The sequence below is a fragment of the Microcaecilia unicolor genome, chromosome 2 (assembly GCF_901765095.1).
Source record: "Microcaecilia unicolor chromosome 2, aMicUni1.1, whole genome shotgun sequence".
Classification (NCBI taxonomy): domain Eukaryota; kingdom Metazoa; phylum Chordata; class Amphibia; order Gymnophiona; family Siphonopidae; genus Microcaecilia; species Microcaecilia unicolor.
In genome coordinates, this window is record NC_044032.1 from 442,626,371 (window position 1) to 442,650,112 (window position 23,742).

General features: G+C 44.7%; 1 protein-coding gene across 1 annotated transcript in view; it reads right to left on the reverse strand.

Moving 5' to 3' along the window:
- LOC115461208 (dedicator of cytokinesis protein 2-like) overlaps nt 1-23,742 on the reverse strand; it is a 1,592,043-nt gene that overhangs the window by 1,150,374 nt on the left and 417,927 nt on the right. The window contains 2 exon segments of the mRNA XM_030190877.1: nt 8,613-8,719; nt 9,301-9,371. Coding sequence (XP_030046737.1) covers nt 8,613-8,719; nt 9,301-9,371 — 178 coding nt within the window.

Sequence of the window (23,742 nt, forward strand, 5' to 3'; positions counted from 1 at the left end):
TGAACTGACTGGAGAGGGGAGAGGTGACTAAGTGGGAGGCTAGCAAGAAGCAGATTGCAGTAGTCTAAACGAGAGGTGACAAGGGTGTGGATGAGGGTTTTGGTAGAGTGCTCGGAAAGAAAGGGGCGGATTTTACGGATGTTGTAAAGAAAGAAACGACAGGTCTTGGCAATCTGCTGGATATGAGCAGAGAAGGAGAGAGAAGAGTCAAAGATGACCCCAAGGTTTTGAGCTGAGGAGACAGGGAGAATGAGAGAGCCATCAACAGAAATAGAAAACAGGGGAGCGGGGAGGTGGGTTTGGGGGGGAAAATGAGAAGCTCCCAAGTGCATAGCTCCCTTACCTTAGGTGCTGAGTCCCCCAAACCCACCTCCCCAGGTCTGCCTGCCTGAAGTACACTGCACCCACTACAACTGCTCCAGGGACCTGTATACTGCTGCAATGGACCTGAGTATGGCATTTGAGGCTGGCATAGAGGCTGGCAAAAAAATATTTTTAATCTGTTTTTTATGGTGGGAGGGGGTTAGTGACCACTAGGGGAGTAAGGGGAGGTCATCCCCGATTCCCTCCGGTGGTCATCTGGTCAGTTCGGGCATCTTTTCACGGCTTGGTCATGAAAAAAATGGACCAAGTAAAGTCGGCCAAGTGCTCATCAGGGACGCCCTTCTTTTTTCCATTATCGGCCAAGGACGCCCATCTCCTAATCATGCCCCAGTCCCGCTTTCGCTACCCTGCCGACACACCCCTGTGAACTTTGGTCGTCCCCGCGACGGAAAGTCGTCAAGGGTGTCAAAAAATCGGCCTTTGATTATGCTGATTTGGGCGGCCTTGTGAGACGGGCGCCCATCTCCCGATTTGTGTCGAAAGATGGGCGCCCTTCTCCTTCGAAAATAAGCTGGTTTGTTACAGCATATGGCCCAGTGTGCCTAAATCTATGCACAGTGATTTACGCCACATTTTTGTTGTTGTACATGGAGGCGTGTAGTTTTAGGCACTGGGGATATCAACTAAGTGTATTCTATATACTGTGCCTAAATCTAGGTACCGCTTATAGAATACGCTTAGTCGGAAATCTTTACCGCATGTATTTTTTGAGCACCTTATATAGAATCTGGCCCTATGTTCTAGAATACTGTGTAGCAGAATAGTGGCGATTATGTGTGCGTGTGTAGATGGATTCTGATCATTTACACTTGTGCTTGGAGCCTGAGGATCCTTTTACAAAGGCGCACTAGTGTTTTTAGCACACGCTAAAAATAAGCATGCGCTAAATGTTAGAGAGGCCCATATATTTCTATTGGCATCTCTAGCATTTAGTGCACACTAATCATTAGCACATGCTAAAAACGCTAGCATGCCTTTGTAAAAGGACCCCTAAATATTGGTGCTTTCTTTATAGAATTGCCCCTTGGGCTCTAGGCATGTGCCTTGTTTGCCTATTCCTTAATCTTCTCCTGTGCAAGAAACTGTATAACTGTAGAGGAGGAATGCTCAGGAGCAGATTTTGGGTAGATCAAGGTCCAAGTAACAATTTATAAAACATGTATTCTCATGTATTCTATGTTCTCAAGCAGGTGTAATGTCACACCTTCAAGCTAAGCATGATTTCTGCATGATTTGTCCACACAAAAACACAAAAAGATACAATGAATTTAGATGCCCTGTTACAAAATGACCTTCAAAATTTCACAAACAGAAACCATAAACCAAAGCATCTCTATTTTAATCCTTTCTTTAAAGCTTCCCATTCCTGGCTTGCTATTTTAAATCTGAGCATGTCTCGTTTGTCTTGATTAGATGTAAAAACTGCAAGGAGTAGGGACTATCCTTTATGAGGGCCATTTCATAAAGCATTTTCTGAATGCAGAGCATGTTTTACATTTGGAAAATGGCTCCTATAAAATGTATGTAGATTTCTCTCTAGATAGACAGATACCTGTATTTCTCTAAATCTGTATCTCTAGATCTCTCTCTCTCTCTCTCTCTCTCTCTCTCTCTCTCTCTCTCTCTCTCTCTCTCTCTCTCTCTCTCTCTCTCTCGAGAGAGAGAGAGAGAGAGAGAGAGAGAGAGAGAGAGAGAGAGAGAGACTGACCTTTATGGGGCCATTTCACTTTCTGAATGCAAAGCATGTTTTACATATGGAAAATGACTTCTATAAAATGTGTATAGGTTTCTTTCTATCTATCTATCTATCTATCTATCTATCTATCTATCTATCTATCTATCTATCTATCTATCTATCTATCTAAAAGCATGCAGACTTTTACATGATCTGTGTGCAGGTGTTCACGGGTGCATGCTTTGGGTGTAACTCAGTGGAGATGCAATAAATGCTCATGCTTTATAGAATACACTAGCCATTAAGCCCGTCAAAATGGGCATTGAGATGTGTTTTTTCCAAGGCCCCCTCCCCTCACCGCTGCAAAGCCCCCTGCCCTCACTCCTTCCCTGCCAGCTGCAAGGCCCCCCTCCATATCTCCCTCCCAGTTCCAAGGCCCCAGTCCCTCCCCCTCAGCTCCAAGGCCCCCTTCCCTCCCCCCCAGCTCCAAGGCCCCCTGCCCTCCCTCCCAGCTCCAAGGGACCCCTCCCAGCTCCAAGGGCCCATTCCCTCCCAGCTCCAAGGGCCCTCTTCCGTCCCTCCCTCCCATCCAGCTCAAAGGCCCCCTTCTGTCCATTCCTCCCAGCTCCCAGGCCCCCCTCCTTCTGACCTCCCATGTCCAGCATCCTCCCTCCTTCCCTGCCAGCTGCTAGGCCCTCTGTCCCTCCCGCTCCCAGCTCCAAGGCCCCCCTCACTCCCTCCCAGTTTGAAGGCCCCTCCTCCTCCCTCCCAGCTCCAATGCCCCCCCCCCATCCCTCCCTCCCAGCCAGCTCCAAGGCCCCCCTTCTTTGAGGTCGCCAATACCGCTCCCTCCCCCCGGAGTCGCCGCAGCCGCCCCCCTCCACCCGGGCTGGGTCCTCTCTTTGCCACAGAACTTACAGCGCCGTAACGTCAGCCAGGGCGGGACACAGGCAGGGAAGGAAGGCTGTTGCGGTTTCGGTGCTGTAAGTTCAATAGCAAAAAGAGGTCTTGGGCAGGGTGGAGTGGGGGTGGCGGCGGCGGCAACTCCGGGGGGGGGGGGGGAGCGGTAGTGACGGTATCCTTGTGCGGCTGTGTGTGTTTCCCTGAGTTCCGCCCCCTCCTTCCCTCCCTGCTCCCTCCTCCTCCGATTTCCACGCCCATGGAGGTGGGGCTTGGACTCAGCGTTCGGAGTGTACTGCGCATTTGCAAGTGAGTACGGTCACTTGCCATTTATATGTTTGATATATACACACAAACACCCCTACTTGCCTCGAGCAAGTGTGCATTTGTGTGAAAGCCATTGTATCGCTCCATGGTGTGACCGCACCTCGAGCATTGTGTTCAATTCTGGTCGCCGCACCTCAAAAATGATACAGTGGAATTGGAAAAGGTGCAGAGAAGGGCGACAAAGATGATACAGAGGATGGGACGACTTCCCTTTGAGGAAAGGCTGAAGAGGCTGGGGCTCTTCAGCTTGGAGAAGAGGAGGCTGAGGGGAGATATGGGTCTATAAGATAATGAGTGGAATGGAACGGGTCGATGTAGAGCGTCTGTTTACGCTTTCCAAAAATACTAGGACAAGGGGGCATGCGATGAAGCTGCAGTGTGGTAAATTTAAAACGAATCAGAGGAAATTTTTCTTCACTCAACACGTAGTTAAACTCTGGAATTCGCTGCCGGAAAACTCTGGAATTCGCTGCCGGTTAACTTAGCGGACTTAAAAAAAAAAGTTGAATGGCTTCCTGGAGGAAAAGGCCATAGAATGTTATTGAATGGACGAGGGAATAATACACTATTTCTAGGAGGGGCAGGACAAATTGCTTGTTCTTTTGGCCGCTGTCGGTGACAGGGTGCTGGGCTCGATGGACCCTTGGTCTGTCCCAGCATGACGATGCTTATGTACTTATGTACTATTTTGGCCGGTGGTGGGAGGCAGGGCTGGTGGTTGGGAGGTGGGGATAGTGCTGGGCAAACTTATACGGTCTATGCCAGAGCCGGTGGTGGGAGGCGGGGCTAGTGGTTGGGAGGCGAGGATAGTGGATGCTTGGAGAACTCTTTTATTAAAAAAGAAACGCAAAGCCATACAGAAACATATAACCCCAAACCAAATATATACAAACAAGTCCCCCACCTTAAATCCACCTATCTACCTATATACACTGTCAACCCCCACCCATCCTAAAATGAAATTAAATGAGCATAAAATTCAAATAAAACTCGAAGCCAATTCAAAATAAACTGTCCAACCCCTCTATGGAGGTTTGAAGTGCACATGCCTCCACCAAACATTGGTTCTTGCTATCCCCTCCGCCACCCGTTCCCACTGGGCTACCCCCTGGACCGCCCGAACCACCTCCCAACTAACGCTGCGGTAGTCCTGGTGCAAGGAGACCCCACACCGAGCCATCCAGAGGCTAAACCGGAGTATCACCGAGATGAGGAACTCCGTCACCGGATCTAACCACCCACCTCCCCCCTGTCGCCCGTAAACCCAATCTGCATATGAATATGAATTAAAACTCGGGATGTGTAATAATGCTGCTACCCTGCCACATACCATTCGTGTAAAAGGGCATTCCTGTAAAAAATGTTCCATCGTTTCCTCCCTCCCCACGCACTCCCCCCTTGGGCAATCCCGTTCCTGCACATTCCTGTAGTTAACATAGTAACATAGTAGATGACGGCAGAAAAAGACCTGCACGGTCCATCTAGTCTGCCCACGATAAACTCATGTGTATACCTTACCTTGATTTGTACCTGTCTTTTTCAGGGCACAGACCATATAAGTCTGTGCAGCAGTATTTCCCGCCTCCCAACCACCAGTCCCGCCTCCCATCACCGGCTCCGGCACAGACCCCGTATAAGTCTGCCCTCCCCCATCCTAGCCTCTCAACCACCAACCCCTCTTCCCCCCGCCACCCAATTTCAGCTAAGCTTCTGTGGATCCATTCCTTCTGCACAGGATTCCTTTATGCCTGTCCCACGCATGCTTGAATTCCGTTACCGTTTTCATCTCCACCACCTCCCGCGGGAGGGCATTCCAAGCGTTCACCACCCTCTCCGTGAAGAATATTCCCTCTGACATACAATTTCCCGTGAAAAGACAGCCAAGCAATGTCTCTATATTTCGGCGGGATCCTCCGTGAGGCCACCAACCGCAAGCCCTGCCTCAGCACTGGACCAGGTGCATCCTTCAGTACCAGGGGCGATGAGAATGTTTGGGACCTCACCCGTTCCACCCATACCTCCCTCCTCCCTGTCTTTATTTCCTCTGCCAAAATTCCCCAAACTCGTACCAGCCGAACTAAGGGCCTATAGTACCCAACCTTCTCCTATTTACACACTGACTTGGAATGCCCTCCCGCAGGAGGTGGTGGAGATGAAAACGGTAACGGAATTCAAACATGCGTGGGATAAACATAAAGAATCCTGTGCAGAAGGAAGGGATCCTCAGGAGCTTAGCCTAGAATGGGTGGCAGAGCTGGTGGTTGGGAGGCGGAGCTGGTGGTTGGGAGGTGGGGCTAGTGCTGGGCAGACTTATACGGTCTGTGCCGGGGCTGGTGGTTGGGCGGCGGGGATAGTGCTGGGCAGACTTATACGGTCTGTGCCAGAGCCAGTGGTGGGAGGCAGGGATAGTGCTGGGCAGACTTATACGGTCTGTGCCAGAGCTGGTGGTGGGAGGCGGGACTGGTAGTTGGGAGGCGAGGATAGTGCTGGGCAGACTTATACAGTCTGTGCCAGAGCTGGTGGTGGGAGGCGGGGTTGGTGGTTGGGAGGCAGGGATAGGGCTGGCCAGATTTATATGGTCTGTGCCCTGAAGAGGACAGTACAAATAAAAAAGTAGCACATATGAATTTATCTTCTTGGGCAGACTGGATGGACCGTGCAGGTCTTTTTCTGCCGTCATCTACTATGTTACTATAGTGCTGGGCAGACTTATACAGTCTGTGCCCTGAAAAGACAGGTACAAATCAGGGTAAGGTATACACAAAAAATGGCACATGTGAGTTTATCTTGTTGGGCAGACTGGGTGGACCGTGCAGGTCTTTTTCTGCCGTCATCTACTATGTTACTATATTATGAAATAAGCTTAAAATAGGTGTAATTTTGAGAATTTTTTGTATGCACTCTTATAAAGTCACCCCCGTATGTCATTGCACAGTTCTTCGTCTTATATGAACCCTAGAAATCATGATAATTATGATAAGAAATGCAATTCAGATGATTTTCCGCTACACACATTTCTCATACTTGTAAGCATGACTATGTATATATACTGTGGCTCCAACCATGATCTGGATTTTGTAGGTCTAAGAAAGGGGTTCTCAACCCAGTCCTCGGGACACACCTAACCAGTCAGGTTTTCAGGGTATCCACAATGAATACACAGGAGATAATTTAGCAGGCAGTACCCTCTATTATATGGAAATCTGATTCCTGCATATTCATTGTGGGTATCCTGAAAACCTGACTGGCTAAGTGTGTCCCGAAGACTGGGTTGAGAACCACTGGTCTATGAGAATGTGAGATTGTACTCAGGGTGGCATGTCACTGTATAGTCAATATGAGCCTGAGAGATGATGCACTCCAAGGGAGGAAGGAAGGAGAAACTGAAGCAGTGAGGTTGGTACCTGCCTACCTTCCCTTGCTTCCCCTGAATCATTTTTGATGGACTTTTACATTACATTAATACAATCAACTATTCAAATTCACTTTTGCTCAAAGAAGGCACTGTACCTATGAATTTAAAGAATATATTAAATAAAACCACCCTGAGGAACGACAAAGTCTTTTTAACAAACCTCAATGGGGTTTACTATCACATGCTTCTTCTAGACTGAAAAAAACAGTAGTGGGAAACAACTCCCTAACCAAGGAGAAAAAAATACTACTGAAAAAAACCAGTCTTTAGTAATAATAAATCACGCATAGGTAAAGTGTCTTCTAATCTCAGTCTTAGTTCAATGTCCACTTTTCTGTCAGCGAGAACTATAGGACTAGATTCTATATATGGCGCCTGAAAAACTGGCGCCAAAAATTTTCTGCCTAGGCATATTCTATAAACCGTACCTAGAGTTAGGCATGGTTTATAGAATATGCCTAGCAGGTTTATAGAACACATCTAGTGGCCATGACTGCACCTAACTCTAGGCACATCCATTTACGCCAAGTAAAACTTGGTGTAAATACCGACGCCTAAGTTAGACGCGGAGCAGGTATATTCTATAACCCTGCGTGTAAATGTTTGAAATTCCCACGACCTGCCCATTCCACGCCCATGGTCATGCCCCCTTTATGGCATATTAGAATTTACGTGCATCACTTTACCGAATAAGTTTAGCAAATTGTGCCCGTAAATTCTAATTAATGACAATTAGTGTCAATAATTGCTTAAGTGGCAATTATCAGCACTGATTGGCTTGTTAGGCAATTAAATCACATGCACAAATCTAGAATATGACCGAATCTGTACACACAATTTCAGTTGCACTACACAGAATGTAGGGGCTAATGCTTCACCACTTAGCTTTAAAGATGCGTCTCTGCATTATAAACACGATGAACAACATTCATATTCTTCACACATCGCCAACAGCTCAAGTCTAACATCCCGACAATGAGGGACTCCTTGTACCTGCCTCGGGAGGAGGAACAAAATACCAAAGAAACAACTCCTCCTGAAGCAGCTGCACGAAACAAGGGGGCCTTTTGTCGGGGTGTTGGACTTGAGCTGTTAGTTATGTGTGAAGAATTTGGCTGCTGTTCACTGAGTTTATAACGGTGCGACTCATCTTTAAAGCTAAGTGGTGAAGCATTATAGTTCTTCTCGCTCTAGCTCTGTCCAACGGAACTGAGAGAAAAGTGGACTTTGACTTGGATTTGAATTGTTGATTGTGCTGAAATTTTGCTCTCCAAGGATATTTGTTATTTTTATTTATTTATTGTATTTATTATTACATTTATATCCCACATTTTCCCACTGATCGCAGGCTCAATGTGGCTTACATAAATTTTTAGTGAGGTTACAGTGCAATAATAATAAATTATACAAATTGACATATTTTTACATTAATATGCATATAATACAAAATTATGGGGTACTTTTACTAAGGTGCGCTAATGGATTTAGTGCTCACTAAATGAGAAGACGCTAATTATATTCCTATGGGCGTCATCATTTAGCGTGCTCTAAATCTGTTAGTGTAGCTGAGTAAAAGGACCCCTATATTGGATAGCAAGAAATTGAACATTGTAATAGTGCATTAAGGGGGTATTTTATTAAAGCTTAGCTGGAGTTATCTGCAGCAGGGCCCATTTTATTCCTATAGCGTGAGCTAAGCTTTTACTAGAGATTAATCAGCATTGCACTGCGTGGTAATAAGCAGAATAAAGCAATATGTGATGGAAGTGAAACATCAAATGAGGGCCCCAGAGTGGCACTTTACTCCTTGGTGTTTTGGCCCTGGATAGGATCAAAGTTAGAGAAGCGGGAAGTAAGGATGGAGATAATGGGCTAGCCTATTCCTGGGTTGCTGATAGTGCTGACACTTACCATCAGACAGGAAGAGTTCGCTGTTGACAATTACTGACATAGACTGCAGCTTGTGTTTGAGGAGGCGCTGGGGAGGCAGGTTCCCAATAAAGTCACGCAACAGTTGGCTAAAGAGAAAATAAAGACACAGAGAGGAAGTTGTTAGAGCAGATCTGCTATACCTGTGCTATCATACCCAAAGATGCAATGGGGATCAGCTCCATTCTGCCCTCTACAAAGAAAATTTGCAAAGTCTGGCCATGGCCTCTAGACTCTCCAAGGATCAAATACAATTTATTGTCTCATTCACTCCTTCTTGAGGCCAAACACTTTGCTGCTGGGCAATAAAAGAGCCAGCTGCATTGTTAAGGAGAAAAGAGAAGAGAAATGAAGGGATTAGAGGTAAAGTGGAATGAGGAGAAGCAGAAATAAGTACAAGAAATGCTGAAGAAAGCAGTAGCAACAGAGGGAATGGAGAGGTGGGGATGACAGAGAGAAAGGATTTGGAAATGAAAGAAGCAAGCAGAAGGAGAATGGAAAATCAAAGGGGATGGAAAGGAGAATAACACATATGAAAGACAAATAGAGATAGGAGATGGAGAAACAGAGACATGGGAGAAGGGAAAAGAGAGCCTGAGATGAAAAAATTGTTGTACGGGCAGGTTGAAGGGAGTACAAAAGTAGTACAAAAGGAGGCCTCAGTTCTCACCTGAGCAGAACACAGTCAAAGACTTTGGACACATCTTGTACAATTGAAGGTAAATATTTCAAAGCAGATCCCTAAATGGAGAAACAATCAATTGTAAGAAACAGCATGGCAGAATTTTATAAATCAACAGCATCACCTCCAAATCTCTGCTATAACCTATAGAACAGCATAGCAATTTCATTATCTCCAAATGCAATAAACTCGCTATTATCAGTATTACTCCAAGAATAATTCACAATATGCAATATTCTCCCTTCCTTCTTTCTTTCTTTCTTTCTTTCTCCGTCTCCTCTCTATTTTCCAGACATTGGTCTTGCTTCTCTTTTCCATTTTCTTTCCATTGCTCCCATCCCTCCCTCTTTCCTTATGTCTCTGATAATTATTTCTGATTTTTAACTTTCTTTCCTTCTCTCCCCCCTCCTGTTGTTCTAACAGACTAAAGATAATTGGTTCTGCTTCAACACTCTCTGAGGTTGTTTTTTTTAAAAACATTTGCAGCTGCTAATACAACTTTTTTTTTTATTGTTATTTGTTTCTCTGGTGGCAGGTACTCTGGATTACAGTGTTTACCTTATCTCAATTTAGCAGGGGTTAGAAGAGGAGTACAGCAGAGATTAATATTCATTTGGATGTAGCTCACATTTTTTCCGCAGTAACTCAAAGTGATGCCACATAGATACAATAGGTTCCCCATCCTTAGAGGGCTTGAAGTCAAAGGGATAAATATTCAGCAGGTGGTGGGCAGCAATTTTTTTTAACTGCTGCCATCTTTCTGCCACGATATTCAATGCTGGGTCATGTCCGGGCATTGGATTTGATTACCCGGGTATGTGCGGACAGATGGCATTTATCCAGTTAAGGGAAATATTCAGCCCTTTAACTGAATAAATGAAATCAGACAAAGATTTATGCAGTCCGATTTGTCCGGTTATTTTATCTGGTTAAGGGCTGAATATTGACACTTAACTAGATATGTGACAATTGTGCTCCCGGACCACCCACACTATAGCCAGTTTCGGCTTAGGTGGTTAGGGGGGATATTTAATGACACTAACCAGGTAACTGCTACTAAATACCTCCCCGGGTAGCTTCACACAGGCTATTCAACCGGGCAGGAGCTTCTCCTGCCCGGTTATATCTCTTTGAAAGGGTGGTGGATAATGGACTGCCCTCCCTCGGGAGGTGGTGGAGATGAAAATAGTAACGGAATTCAGACATGCGTGGGATAAACTCAAAGAAATCCTTTGTAAAAGGAATGGGTCCATGGAATCTTAGCAGAGATTGACTGGGTAATTGGGAAGCAAAACCAGTGCTGGGCAGACTTCTACGGTCTGTACCCTGATCATGACTAAATAGATATGGACGGGCTGGAGTGTAAATTCGACATTAGCTTCAGAACTTTTAGTACAAGAACAGTGCTGGGCAGACTTCTATGGTCTGTGCCCTAAGAATGGCAAGGACAAATCAAACTCGGGTACACATATAAAGTATCGCATACTATGTAAAATGAGTTTATCTTGCTGGTCAGACTGGATGGACCATACAGGTCTTTATCTGCTGTCATTTACTATGTTACTATGAATATTGACCCCAAAGTTTGTACCTGAAGCAATAGAGGATTAAGGGGCCGGAGCATGTGGCGAACCCATGCACTGACTCCAGCTCCTGCCACTTTCAAGTGCGGCATGGTAAAAGAACCCCTAAGTGACTTGCCAAAGGCAATGGAGTAGCTACGGGAGGCCACAGGGGCCTGGGCCCCCCCCCAATTTGCTCTGGGCCCCTGGTTTGGCTGGTGGGGTTCCCCAACCCCCGCCAGCTGAAGCCTTCATCCAGCGCTGGTCTCCGGCGCCGCTGCATTGCCTGCCCTGCTCTCTCTTCCCCTCATGGTCCGGCGCACTCGTTTTAGTGAAACTGAGCATGCTCTGACCTGTCAAACAAGTGCAGGGGGATTCAGGCACAATTCTCCTGCACTTTTACCCTATGATCACAGATAATAGCGTGGATAAATTTGCTATTATCTCTGATCATAGGGGCGGTAAAGCTCTGCGCTATTTTTAGAGTGCTGTTTTGCACAGGGCTTTTGATTATCTGGGATATTAGTCCTTTATTGCCCCAGGTACAATACACTACTTAGATTGTGGTCCCATTAGGAACAGTGTACCTGCAAAGAAATTGTAAACTTCTTAGGTGTAAGCAGTATATACATAGAAAAATAAAATAAATAGATACAATCTGGGATGTACTGGGCAGGGCTAAGCACCATGTAAGGGAAAAACTCCTTATATGGTGTTTAGCCCCTCTTAGTGCACTGGGAAGGGGCTGGGTGCTGCCATTTTGAAAGCGGCAGCGCTGAGGCAGGAGGTAGGAACTGTTGCTCCTGCCCAACTTTTTTTAAGGTACCGGGGAAGGGAGGGGAGGGAAGCAGAGGGGAGGGGTGGAGGGGGTCGTTAGACCACCAGGATGGGGTGTGGGGGTGTGTATGGTCCACTGAAACACCAGGGAATTTGTAGGTTCGGAGGGTGAAGGGGGGGGGGGAAGTTGGGCTGCATCAGGAGACAATTGGGGTTGTGCGGTCCACTGGACCAAGTTTGTCAGGTAGAGTTGGGAGGTGTCAGAGGGTGTGCGGTCCATTGGACCACCAGGGAATTTTGTTGGGGGGTCAGGAGGAGTGAGGGTTATTGGGGGGGGGGTCTTGGGTCTACCGGATCACCAGGGAATTTTGTCGATGTGCAGGGGGAGGTCCGAGGTCCGGTGCATCGGAACTGTCAAATGCATTTGACAACTCGGACTTATAAACAGCAAGCGATGTACAAAGAGGATCCGTGCAGCTCATTTACATGATTTCCCCTTTGTGTATCACTTGCTGTTTGCGATTTGCTAAATTTTACCAAGGCAGCCGTATTTTATGGCTGCCTTTGTGCATCGGGCCCCCAGGCACCATGAAGTCCAAAAAGAGTAGAGCAGTGATTCCCAAACCTGGTCCTGGAGGGACCCCAGCCAGTCAGGTTTTCAGGATGTCCACAATAAATATTCATAAATGAGATGTGCATGCAGTGGAGGCAGTGCATGCAAATATCTCTCATGAATATTCATTGTGGATATCCTGAAAACCTGACTGGCTGGGGTCCCTCCAGGATCATGTTTGGGAATGACTGGAATAGAGGATGATATAAATGATAAGGAACTTCTTTATTGAAAGCACCAGCCTCGAAGACCTGACGGGTCGTGTTTTGATGGACACCACCACCTGTTCCAAATATAATAGTAGGAGATTAGATTTGGTGCACAAAGCAAAAGCAGAACTGGTCTGCACTGCAATCAGAGTGCCGTGAGTACAGCATACAGGACATTAGACATGCTGTTCCCGTTCAGTACCATGTCAATCCATGGTCATTCCCCCATTTTTACTTCCATAGCAGCTTATAGTAATGTTCTGGATGATGGCAGATAAAGATCATTTCTTTACTATGGCTGGATCACAAATATACAGTGGGATGCTTGAGAAGGCAAACACCCACTCATTTGTAAAACCTCTGTACAACAGTCCTCAAGGTCTGCTTCATCGTGTTAGAGCCCTCATTCTCCTTCTACAAGGTCCTCAGCTGCAGCTGGTTCAAGGAATGCAGAAACTTCTGACTGTCTGAAAGCTGTTCGGTAGCCTGTATGAAGAGAACTGGTGATCTCAGTCTACTTCTGAATAGATAATGGAGTGTGTGGTGGGCTAAGATCCTTGGGAACTGGGTTCAGTTCCCACTGCAGCTCCTTGTGACTTTGGACAAGTCCATTGCCCCAGGTACAAATAACCTTAGATTGTGAGCCCATTAGGGTCAGAAAAGTACCTGCAAAAATAGTATATGCAAACCACTTTGACTGTATCTACAGAAAGGCAGTTTATATTTATGCAGGTGCTTAATATCTCCACGGGAGAGTTCAAGTCAAGTGGTCCTGGTGTGATGACCACGGAGTGGACAGTCAGCAGCTCTCAAGTTGAGCATCTTGTGAAGAGCCTGGATCTCAACCTGCTCTCTGTTGGCGGGTATGGAGCTGTTGTGCAGCCAACGGAGAAATTAGTTGTGCACTGGTTGGGAAACCCAGTGCCGAAAGAGCTGTTGCAGGTGCCCTGGATTGATGAAGGCAGAGAAGCAGGACGTAGGCTCCCCAGAGTGCGTAAGGCAGACCTATTCCTAAAGCGATTGGTTTGGGACATGTGGGGAGTAGAGTACCCTTATGTCTCCTTGCCGATCATGAGTGTTCTGGAAGTCTGGAGAGAGATTTGGATAAAAGAGGCTATTCATCGACAATTGGGATCAGATCTAGTGTGGCTGAATGGACCTGGGCATCCCTAAGTCCATCGGTCTGTTGACACGAAATATCAAGAATGGACTGTGGGACATTCCATTCATAAGCAGAAGGTAGCAATTGTGAGCACAAATTTCTATATTCAGGCCTGTAGCATCCCTAGTTTGCTATAAGGAGGCTTAACTGTTCAGAAATCAGATTCCAAGTGGTATGGTTGAGTTGTGACTGTGGAGTAGGTTTACTTGATTTAGAAAATGTCAATATACTTTGAATAACATGAGAATGATGTGTTAAATAAAAGTTGAGTAATAGACCCTATGAAAGAATGTCATACAATTATGTTAAAAAAGCAATAAAGATAAATGCTAATTATTAAGGTTAAGCATTGATGAAGTATCTCATTAGTTGAAACCTGGTTTAAAAATAAAGCTATAAAGCAAGAGAGTAATATGATAAATAGAAGTATTACTGTTAAATAAAAGTTGATTGCAAGAATTCATATGTTGAAATGTTGAAACCATTCTGAGGAATAATGAACATTAATTATTGTTCAATGCTGAATAGAGTTTGGATCCTTGAGGGCAAGCAGTTTCCGACTTCCGATAGAGTGAGCCTTAGGCAGAAGGTCATCAGGGGAGTGACTGAGGACCCGGGAGGAGCCAGTGGTTATAAAAGGGACCCTCAGAGGAAAATAATTGTCTCTGGTTGTGCCTCTTGACAGAGTAACTAGGTCCTTGGTTGCCTGAATTCTGTGTTACTTCTACCCCCCTGCCAGGTGACCCATTGCAGTTAAAGGGAGGTCCTGCAATGCTGTAAGTGACAGATTGAAGCCATAGACAATGAACTGTTACATTGCACCAGCCACTGAGGAACCAGAAACTCAGCAGATTGGGAAGTCCAGCCGTAACCGGGGCTCGAGTGGAGTGTGGTCTACCCCTGGGTGACGCAAGACAGTTACAAGGAGTCTAGCCCGGATGGTATTGAAGTACACTGGTAGAGTGAAATCCATTCTGTGTTCCAGTTAGACTGCAGGACAGGCATGGGGGTTGTGCACATGTGTTAACCCAGTAATGTACTATTGCTGTTACCATCTTGAAAGCAATTATGATTTGCATCTGAACTGTATGAAGATCAATGTAGTGAAACCATCAGTTAAGCAGTTAAATAAATGTTCCAGTTACTTTTAATTCTTTGAGTGTCTTGTGATTCCTGAGTGGATGAGCTGACGAGACCTGGACCTAAGTAAGTGACTGTCGGCCTCTTGAGTCCCCTTCTAACTCAGGATAGCAGGACCAGGTTACAAAGGGACTGCTTTTTCAACAGGGGACAAACCAGGGCCATCTTCCACTATGACGGGACCATCCCAGAAGTAAGACTATAGACAATCATGAAGCGTGCAAGAAGGCTAAGGCCATGGGAAGCAAGTAAAAACCATTGAGAATGGTGGAAAAGTGAAGCAGAGGAAACAGGGGAGGAGGCTGGGGGGAAGAGGCTGCAGGTGGAGATATAGCAGGAGGGGTTGCAGGAAAACTAGGTAAATAGGGGGAAACAATGGTCAGAGAAGGGGGGAAGCTGGACTGCTGGGTAAGTACTTTACAGGAGAAAAAAGCTGAAAAGTCTTGGGCAGAAAGGGCTGAAGGAAAATCTTAAACTGGGACCAGGGCGGTCAGTCTGGAGACCAGAGAAAATAAATGCCAAGGATGGTTAGAGGATTTTGCAATTAGGTCTGTGTAGTACTGGGTCTGCGTTTTCTTGAGATCAGAACAGTAAAGTTGTAGGAGTAATTAGAAGGCATGGAGGGACAAGGGGTCACAGGTACATCTCCAAAGTTGCTTGGTCCTCTGTAATTGTCATTTCATGAGCCAGAAATCACACTTAAACCAAGGTCTAAAGGATCAACAAGACACTGAGTTACAAAGATGAGCAGTAAGAGCAGAGTGAAGAGTCAAATTCCAAACAGAAACTTAGGAATCAAGGAGCAAGGAGACAAAATCAGATGGAAAGTTGGAGAATAAGGGAGGGAGGGTAGACAGGTCGCGGGGAAAGGAGGGATGTGGCTGAGGAGGGGAAAGGGGTAGGGAACGAGGAGGAAAAAGAGGGGACAGTTAAGGTAAAGGCGATCAGGCTATCATCAGTCCAAGGATAAGGAGTGAGAGAAAAATGGGATAGAAAAAAAGAATCTAAACTGTGAGAGAGGACCAGATCCAAGATTTGACCCGCAGAATGGGTAGGAGCTGATACATGCTAAGAAAAACCGAGATCAAGAAAGAGAGAACAAAGTTGTTTGTCAAAGGCATGGAGAGGGAGATCAAAATAAATATTAAAATCACTGAGGAGGAGAAGGCGAGGATATCGGACACAAAGGCCTCTTGAAAAGAAAGAGATGGGGCAGGGGGAAGGTAAACCAGGAGGATGTAGATGGTAGAAGGAATGCCAAGTTTCAGAAGGAGTGCCACAGGAATAGGGGAAGGGTTAAGAGCCATGGGGGAAATGGGCAAAGAGGAGGGGGCAAGCAAGGCAAGGCTGCCTCCCTTCTTCCGACACAGAATAAATCTAAACATAGGTTGCATCAATAAAACCATGATCACAATTTTGAACTAATTTCAGCAGAATGACCAATAATTGTTCAGGCATGAAAACTGAATCAGCCTCTTGTCTATAGATGTGATCTCTCCAAACAAGGTTGGGGAAGGTTGTGGTAGGCATGGACGTAGTGTGGGTGCTGGTTCAGAACTGACCTGCTCCCCCCCCCCCCCCCCAAAAAAAAAATAGTCAAACTATGCCTGTGCTGGAAAAGCAGTACGGGGAAATCACATCGCTGTGGCATGTACTGTAGTAGTTACTGGGTGAAACAGCAAGGCATTCCAGTATCTATTACTACTATGAGTGAGGAAATTAAAACGTTCTTCTCACATTCCCTGAAGGTTGCATCTGATAGAATACTTTTCAGCTGCTGATGTAACATTTTGGTCAGTGTTTCACATGTGGCAACCACCCTGGCTGGCAGTATTTATCTCATCTCAATCTACTAGTTATGGATTGTGTGGCTTTAACCCTGGCCTTCTCATTTATACTGCCAGCCAGAAACCGTGGCTTATCTTGGGCTACACTGCTGTCAGAAAATTTTGCTTTAACAACTTTTACAACTTTAAAAGTGTCTTTTGCTCAACAGTGTACTTTTTTTTCTGTAACCTTTATTCTGGGTTTAATAAATTGATTCATGTGCTGTGTTCTAGCATTTAAATGACTGAGGTAAATATTCCTTGACATGAGGAGTGTGTAATAATTTAACCATAGATCATCTGTATATCTTTATGTGGATTTTCCAATTTGCCACCCAGCTATGTGTTTGAGTGTGAATGCTAAATATGCCAGCATCATTTGATTGGATGGGGGGGGGGGGGGGGGAGTTAATTTATACAGGCCTTTCATACACATGTGCAGAATACATATTCTATGCCAGCCAGTATACAGGTATGGCCTAGCACTGAATATCTGGGTATAAATTTAAATATTGTGGTCTGCATTTGAAGTCATGCTGACTGCAGTATTTAAATATCAGAAGAGGGGGTATATTTTTAGGGTGGGGAGAAGATATCAAGCAACAGTGATGTATTAATAACTGCTGTTTATTCATCTCTAGAAAAGGTTTGTTTGTAGATTAATACCTTTCAAATATTTGAATGCTGTATCATATCACCCCTGTCTCTTCTTTCCTTCCATTACCAGTTTCAAGCCATCTGGTTCCCTTGTTCTTTCCCCACAACAGCTGCCTCCTTTCTGGTTCTCTCAGACTACCTCCCTCCAACCAATGCCCTCAGTCTCCCAACTAATCTCTTTCTTTCTCACCTCCTTCTAAATTGTACCCTTCCTTCCTGTCATTAACTCTCATGCTTTCTCTTCCCAATCACATTATCTGTCCCTCATTGCCACTCATCTACATCTTTTATTGTCTAGCATTTGCTTCATCTATGGTGTTATTTCTCCAGCCCCAACTCTCTATCCCTTACCTCCACTGTCTCTTCTCAGTATTCTTTTTTTCATCTCTTGCCTTCTTTCTAGATTTACATCTTCCATTTTTATCTCTCTCTCTCCTTTACTACTTCCTTCCCAACCACCATCTCCTACCCCATCTCACATCCCCAGCCTCCTCCCACTCCTGACTCATATATACCCAGTCATTGAGTCCTACTAATGCTTCAATCCATGTTCACTCAAGCCCCTATGCAATCTCTGAAACCCTGTCAACTCACAATCCTAAAGTCTCTGTTCTACTATCAGTCAACAAGTTCCCACTCAATTTTCCTGTCCCAGTTCTCTGCTCCATCCAATATCCCAGTCCCTGCACTACCTCCAGTTCCTGAGTCCTCACACTATCCTCCCACCAAATCCATGAGTCTCCCTTTTGCTTCTCCCCCACCTGACCCAAACCTGGTGTCTACTCTCTCCCCCCACCCCACATAAAAAAATCTTCTAGCTTGAAAGTTGCTGCTTCTGCCTCTTTCACACCCTCAGCTCTCTCCCTGCTCCTGAGTTTTATAGGAGCGCTCTGTTAGTAATCAGTGGTTTCTAGCCCTGTCACTCCTCCTGCCACCTACACCTCTTATTCTCCTTTCCACTAGTTTATGTTGGGGGAAGGAAGAAGAGAGAGAGAGAGAGAGAGAGAGAGAGAGAGAGAGAGAGAGAGAGAGAGAGAGAGAGAGAAAGAGTCTGGAGTGCAGGAGAAGATCTATGGTTAGAAGTACTTGACTCTTCTTCTGCTGGTTGGGGGGGGGGGGGGATAACAGAGTACTCCTTACTTCATAGCCCAGTGGCTGCAGATGCAGGGGAGGGGAGTGTAGAAGAGACAGGACTAGCATTGGCTCTCTCTATTCCTACTCAGAAATATCAGGTACAAGATGGGACAGGAAGCAGAAATAGTGAACTTTCCTTTTATCCCTACTGTACATGTGTTATCAGAATAGTAGATTGAGAGATTGATGGGGTAGCAGGCAGAGGCTTTTTCTTGCTTTAGCCGCGCACGCACGTGTGTGTTTGAGGGCTACCATATGGCTCCAGAAAAAGGAGGACAGATTGAGCCAGTCCAGGTTTTACTTCTAGGGAAAGCAATGGAAGTAAAACCCAAACTGGAGGCTTATGGTGGGGGGGGGGGGGGGGGGGGGAGAGTACATTGCAGTAGTGGTTACATAAGAACATAAGTACATAAGTATTGCCATACTCAGACAGACCAAAGGTCCATCAAGCCCAGCATCCTGTTTCCAACAGTGGCCAATCCACTTCACAAATACCTGGCAAGATCCCAAAAAAGTACAAATCATTTTATACTGCTTATCCCAGAAATAGTGGATTTTCCCCAAGTCCATTTAATAATGGTCTGTGGACTTTTCCTTTAGGAAGTCGTCCAAACTTTTTTTAAACTCCGCTAAGCTAACCACCTTTACCACATTCTCTGGCAATGAATGCCAGAGTTTAGGTTGAGAGTTCTTTCTTTGTTCAGCTCTGTGCAGGCCCTGTGGTAATGAAGGGTAAAGGAATGAAATTCATCCATGGCCACCAGTCCCCCAAAGTCCAGGATGTATTAGTACCACTATCAAATGTTGGTATTCACTCTAGGTGACTGTCTAGTTCACCTAATACTTAAGATGGCCCTGCCTTCCTGTTTGACCCACTGATAGGGTACCTTATAAGGGAGCAGACTCAGATAGGGGACATTTTTCAAACTTTGATGTTGCTGGTGTAGAAAGAAGGGCCTAAGTTTCTGTGTTGATGAGCTCATACAGTAGAAATGCAGACAAAGAGAAGCCACTGTGGTTTACCTTGAGAAGGGGAAATACACTTTCATTAACACAGTGTTTTATACATCTATTTGTGCTACAGAAATGATTAGTAGTAGTAGTGATCTAGACTGGTGTTTCCTAAGTCGGTCCTAAGCACCACCCTTTAAAAGGCATCTCAGATCTCTTTCCTTCTAACCCTTTCAGCAGTGCTGATGCCCCTGTCAACAACTTGCAGATTAAACATTCTCACCAGCAACACTTCCCCTTCACTACAATTTAGATCAATATTTCCCAAGATGGTTCTGGAGCATCCCTTGCCAGTCAGGTTTTCAGGATATCTACAATGAATATGTATGAAAGAGATTTGCAGACAATGGAGGCAGTGTATGCAAACCAACCGTCATACCGTGTTTCCCCGAAAATAAGACACTGTCTTATATTAATTTTTGCCTCCCAAAATGCGCTAGGTCTTATTTTCAGGGGCTGTCTTATTTTTCGGGGAAACATCGGGGTTGGATTGGGGTTGGCCCGCCCGCCCTCCGTCGCTCCCGGAACTAACCTTAAATGCCTCCTTTCACCTTCGCAGCAGCAGGGCAGGCCACTCCTTCTTTCCGTGTCCCGCCCTCGCCTGACGTAACGTCCACGAGGGCAGGGCACAGAACGAAGGAGAGGTCTGCCCTGCTGCTGCTTGCTGCGGAGGTGAAAGGAGGCGTTTAAGGTTAGTTCCGGGAGCGACGGTGGGGTGAGGGGGGGGGGGGGGCGGCCCGGTGACGGCCTTGTCCGGCTCTCGGCAGCCCTGCTTTCAAACAAAAAATTTGCTAGGTCTTACTTTCGGAGGAGGCCTTATATCTACCAATTCAGAAAAACCTCTACTAGGTCTTATTTTCGGGGAATGTCTTACTTTCGGGGAAACAGGGTATATAATCATTGTCGATATCCTGAAAACCTGACCGGCAAGGAAATATTGATCTAAATTGTAGTGAAGGGGAAGTGTTGCTGGTGAGAATGTTTAATCTGCAAGTTGTTGACTGGGGCATCAGCACTGCTGAAAGGGTTAGAAGGAAAGAGATCTGAGATGCCTTTTAAAGGGTGGTGCCTGCTGCTGACTAATAGAGACAATCTTTCTTTTTCTTCTGTTTTTTGTGTACTTGGAGTAATACACCAACAAATGGCATTCAAGTACATTTCCCTCACATTTCCCTAACAAAATAACTCATAAATGTAACCCTCATTATAAAATGTCAGAGCAATAGTGATATATTAGACACACTCTCTTCTCATTTTTCAATTTCAACACATCAACTTTAATCAAGCAGCATACAAAAAGAAAAAAAAAAAACCACTCACATGGTATCAGAGGCAGAACAAGGCAAAGTAAATATCATCAGTCAGTACCACTTCATACGGTAATTCATTCCTTTCAAATGGTCTTTAATTATCTACAGTAATGTATGGAAAGATTTCTCCCAAATCAATATATATTCAGTCGGAGCTCTTTTATGTTCTGTTGGGGTATCCGGTCTCTCCACATGCATCAAAAGTCACATTTAATTTGTTGCAACCACAATGTGCAAGAAAGAGAGATCTCACTAAAACAATAAGTTAATATACAGAAAGCTATAAGCAATGCAATTTGAACAAAAGTTTTCATGACCTTCAATAAGATTTGATATTTTCAGGTGGAGATTAATAGCAGTGTTTTACAGTTTTAAGACAAACAGATGGAATTTATTTATAATTAGTCTTCTAGACCACAGAATATATAGATTACACGTCAACAGTGTATCATAAACTATGTCACCGTAAAGATCAACAATCTTAGCACATAAAGTAACAAAAACCTACACACTATAGTTCATTTCTACTTTTATATGTATTGCAAAGATCAGTAGTAGTTATTCTCATTCTGTGTGCTTTGACAGTACCTATGCAGCTTGGATTGCATTCCTTACAGTCCTAAGAGTCGATATTCAAAGTACTTTAACTGTCCAGAAACGGCTCCTGGCCAGTTAAATCACCTGTTTGGGGTTAATTGCTAATTTTCCAACAGCACTTAACTGGTTAGTGCCACAAAAAATAACTGGTTAGTGGAGAACTAAAAACCAGCTATTTTGGAGGCATTCCAGGGGCAGAGTTGGCACTTTGTCTGTTAAAGTGCCAATATTCAGCACTTAACTGCATAATAGGACCACGTAAAAGTCAGTCCTATCTTTATATGGTGTCCCATAGCTGGTTAAGTGCTGAACATCGCACTTAACCAGCTAAGAGTTAGCCGACTTTGGAAACCCAGAAATTCAATGCTGGTGCTTGGATATGGCCCTGGCATTGAATGTCCAGGTTTAATGCCAGGGCAGTCAGCAAAATGCTGATCACTGCCAGTTGAACCTCGGGCTCATCTATAGGCATTTTAAATGCCGATACAAAAGCATCTTAATTCAACCAGCAATATTTCTCAGTCTAGTTCTTCTTACCAATGATTAACACTCTCAACATTTCTATATTCTAATTAGGAATTAGTTCTCATCTCTTTATATCAGTTTGACAGTGTTTCCCAGATTCCCTTGCGCTAGCAAAAAAAGGTGCCTGTTGTCAAATGCCAGGCTATCCTTCAGAAGTGGAGTAACACTGAGGGACCCACCCCAAAATAGCCAGGCCCCCTACAACTAGCCACAGAATCTGTAAAAAGACAGAATTGATGTGTTCCGCCTGAGCTCTTTCATTAATACATGGGGACCATGAAACATGTTTAGCAGGCAATGGAGCTGCCAGTGCTCAATACCCCTGAGTACCCCCTAAAAAAAGCCCTGCCCCTGCTTATCTCAGCACACCATCTCCAGTTTCCTGTTGGAATGATCCTCCTGGTCATTGCTTGAGAAGGTGTTTTACATAATGCTTCTGCTGCAGGTATACAAAGAACTGCCTTTGTAGGGTATGGCATTGCAAACTCAACTCATCAAAAGTGTGCATGGTGCTGGGGCAGAGTTTGAAGCAGTAGAAAAAGTGAGAAAACAATCATGGATTCCAGAGATAAGACGGACAGCCTGAATACTTTAAAGAAAATTTATTGATAAAAAGACTTGACACGGCACCATGTTTTGACCAATGGCCTGCCTCTGGAGTCTATTGATTGAATCTCTCCAATGTAGGTATCTTATTGCAAAAAAACATTAAGTAGAGGTCTTGAAAAAGACCGTGATATAGCATTAAACATCAATGTCTGCTCTGGTCACATGAACCAATGCAACAAATGAAATGGCTGTCCATCTTATCTCTGGAATCCACGGTCATTTTCTCACATTTTCTACTGCTGTTGCATCTCATGAGATTTCAGAGTTCTCCACTTTGGTGGATTTCTACTGGAGCAGAGTTTGCACCCCAGATCCCAATTTTAATTTAGATATCCAGCATTTACTTCAGTTTAAAATAATGGTTACTAATTAACTGAGGCATATAAGCAACATGTGGGCACATGACAAAACAAACAAAAATGATCAATCTTATTGCACAAACTGAGGTAATAAAAGGATAAAGCAGGATAATCCAATTACAGTAAAGATGGCCGCACCAAGAGAACTGCATGAGCTGATAACCAATTATGATGGAGCTAACTACAATAAAATCTACATTCCAAGATAATGCTCAAAATATCAACGCTATGCAAAATGAAATGACTATATGTTCATGCAACTAAAATCCTGTAACAAATGCATGATACAGGCAGAAACCTGGATCTCAAAGTTAGAAGATGAAGCCTTTAAGTGGAAGCACGATCAAGAAGAAATAACCACATTTCAGATGCTGGAAATAGATCTTGGAGGAGAATCTGACTGCATTTATTGAGAATTGTATCCTTAAATTACTTAACATCACTTTCACATGTGCATTTGAAGTGGAGTGTGTGCCCTGTGCACATGCACACTACTACTACTAATCAGTTCTATAGCACTACTAGATGTATGCAGTGCTGTACATATTATATGCAGGTGCTTTCTCTGTCCTTGGGGGGCTCACAATCTGTTTTTCCATACCTGGGGCAATGGAGGATTGAGTGACTTGCCTGAGGTCACAAGGGGCTGCAGTGGGAATTGAACCCAGGTTGCCAAGATCAAAGCCTGCTGCACTAACCATTAGGCTACTCACCCCACACAGAGCTAAAAACATATGCAGTCTTCATCCTTTTATTAACAATCATAACCTTCAATGGAATGGTTCTAAAATTCACTTAGCCCCAGATGTTGCTTGACAAATTGTGCTGGAGTGGAAACAATTTCTGGCATTAAGACCACAGCTTAAACAACTTGGAGAGAAATACGGCTTGTTCTATCCTGCTATTTTTAAGGTTACATCTCAATAACATACAGCCCTT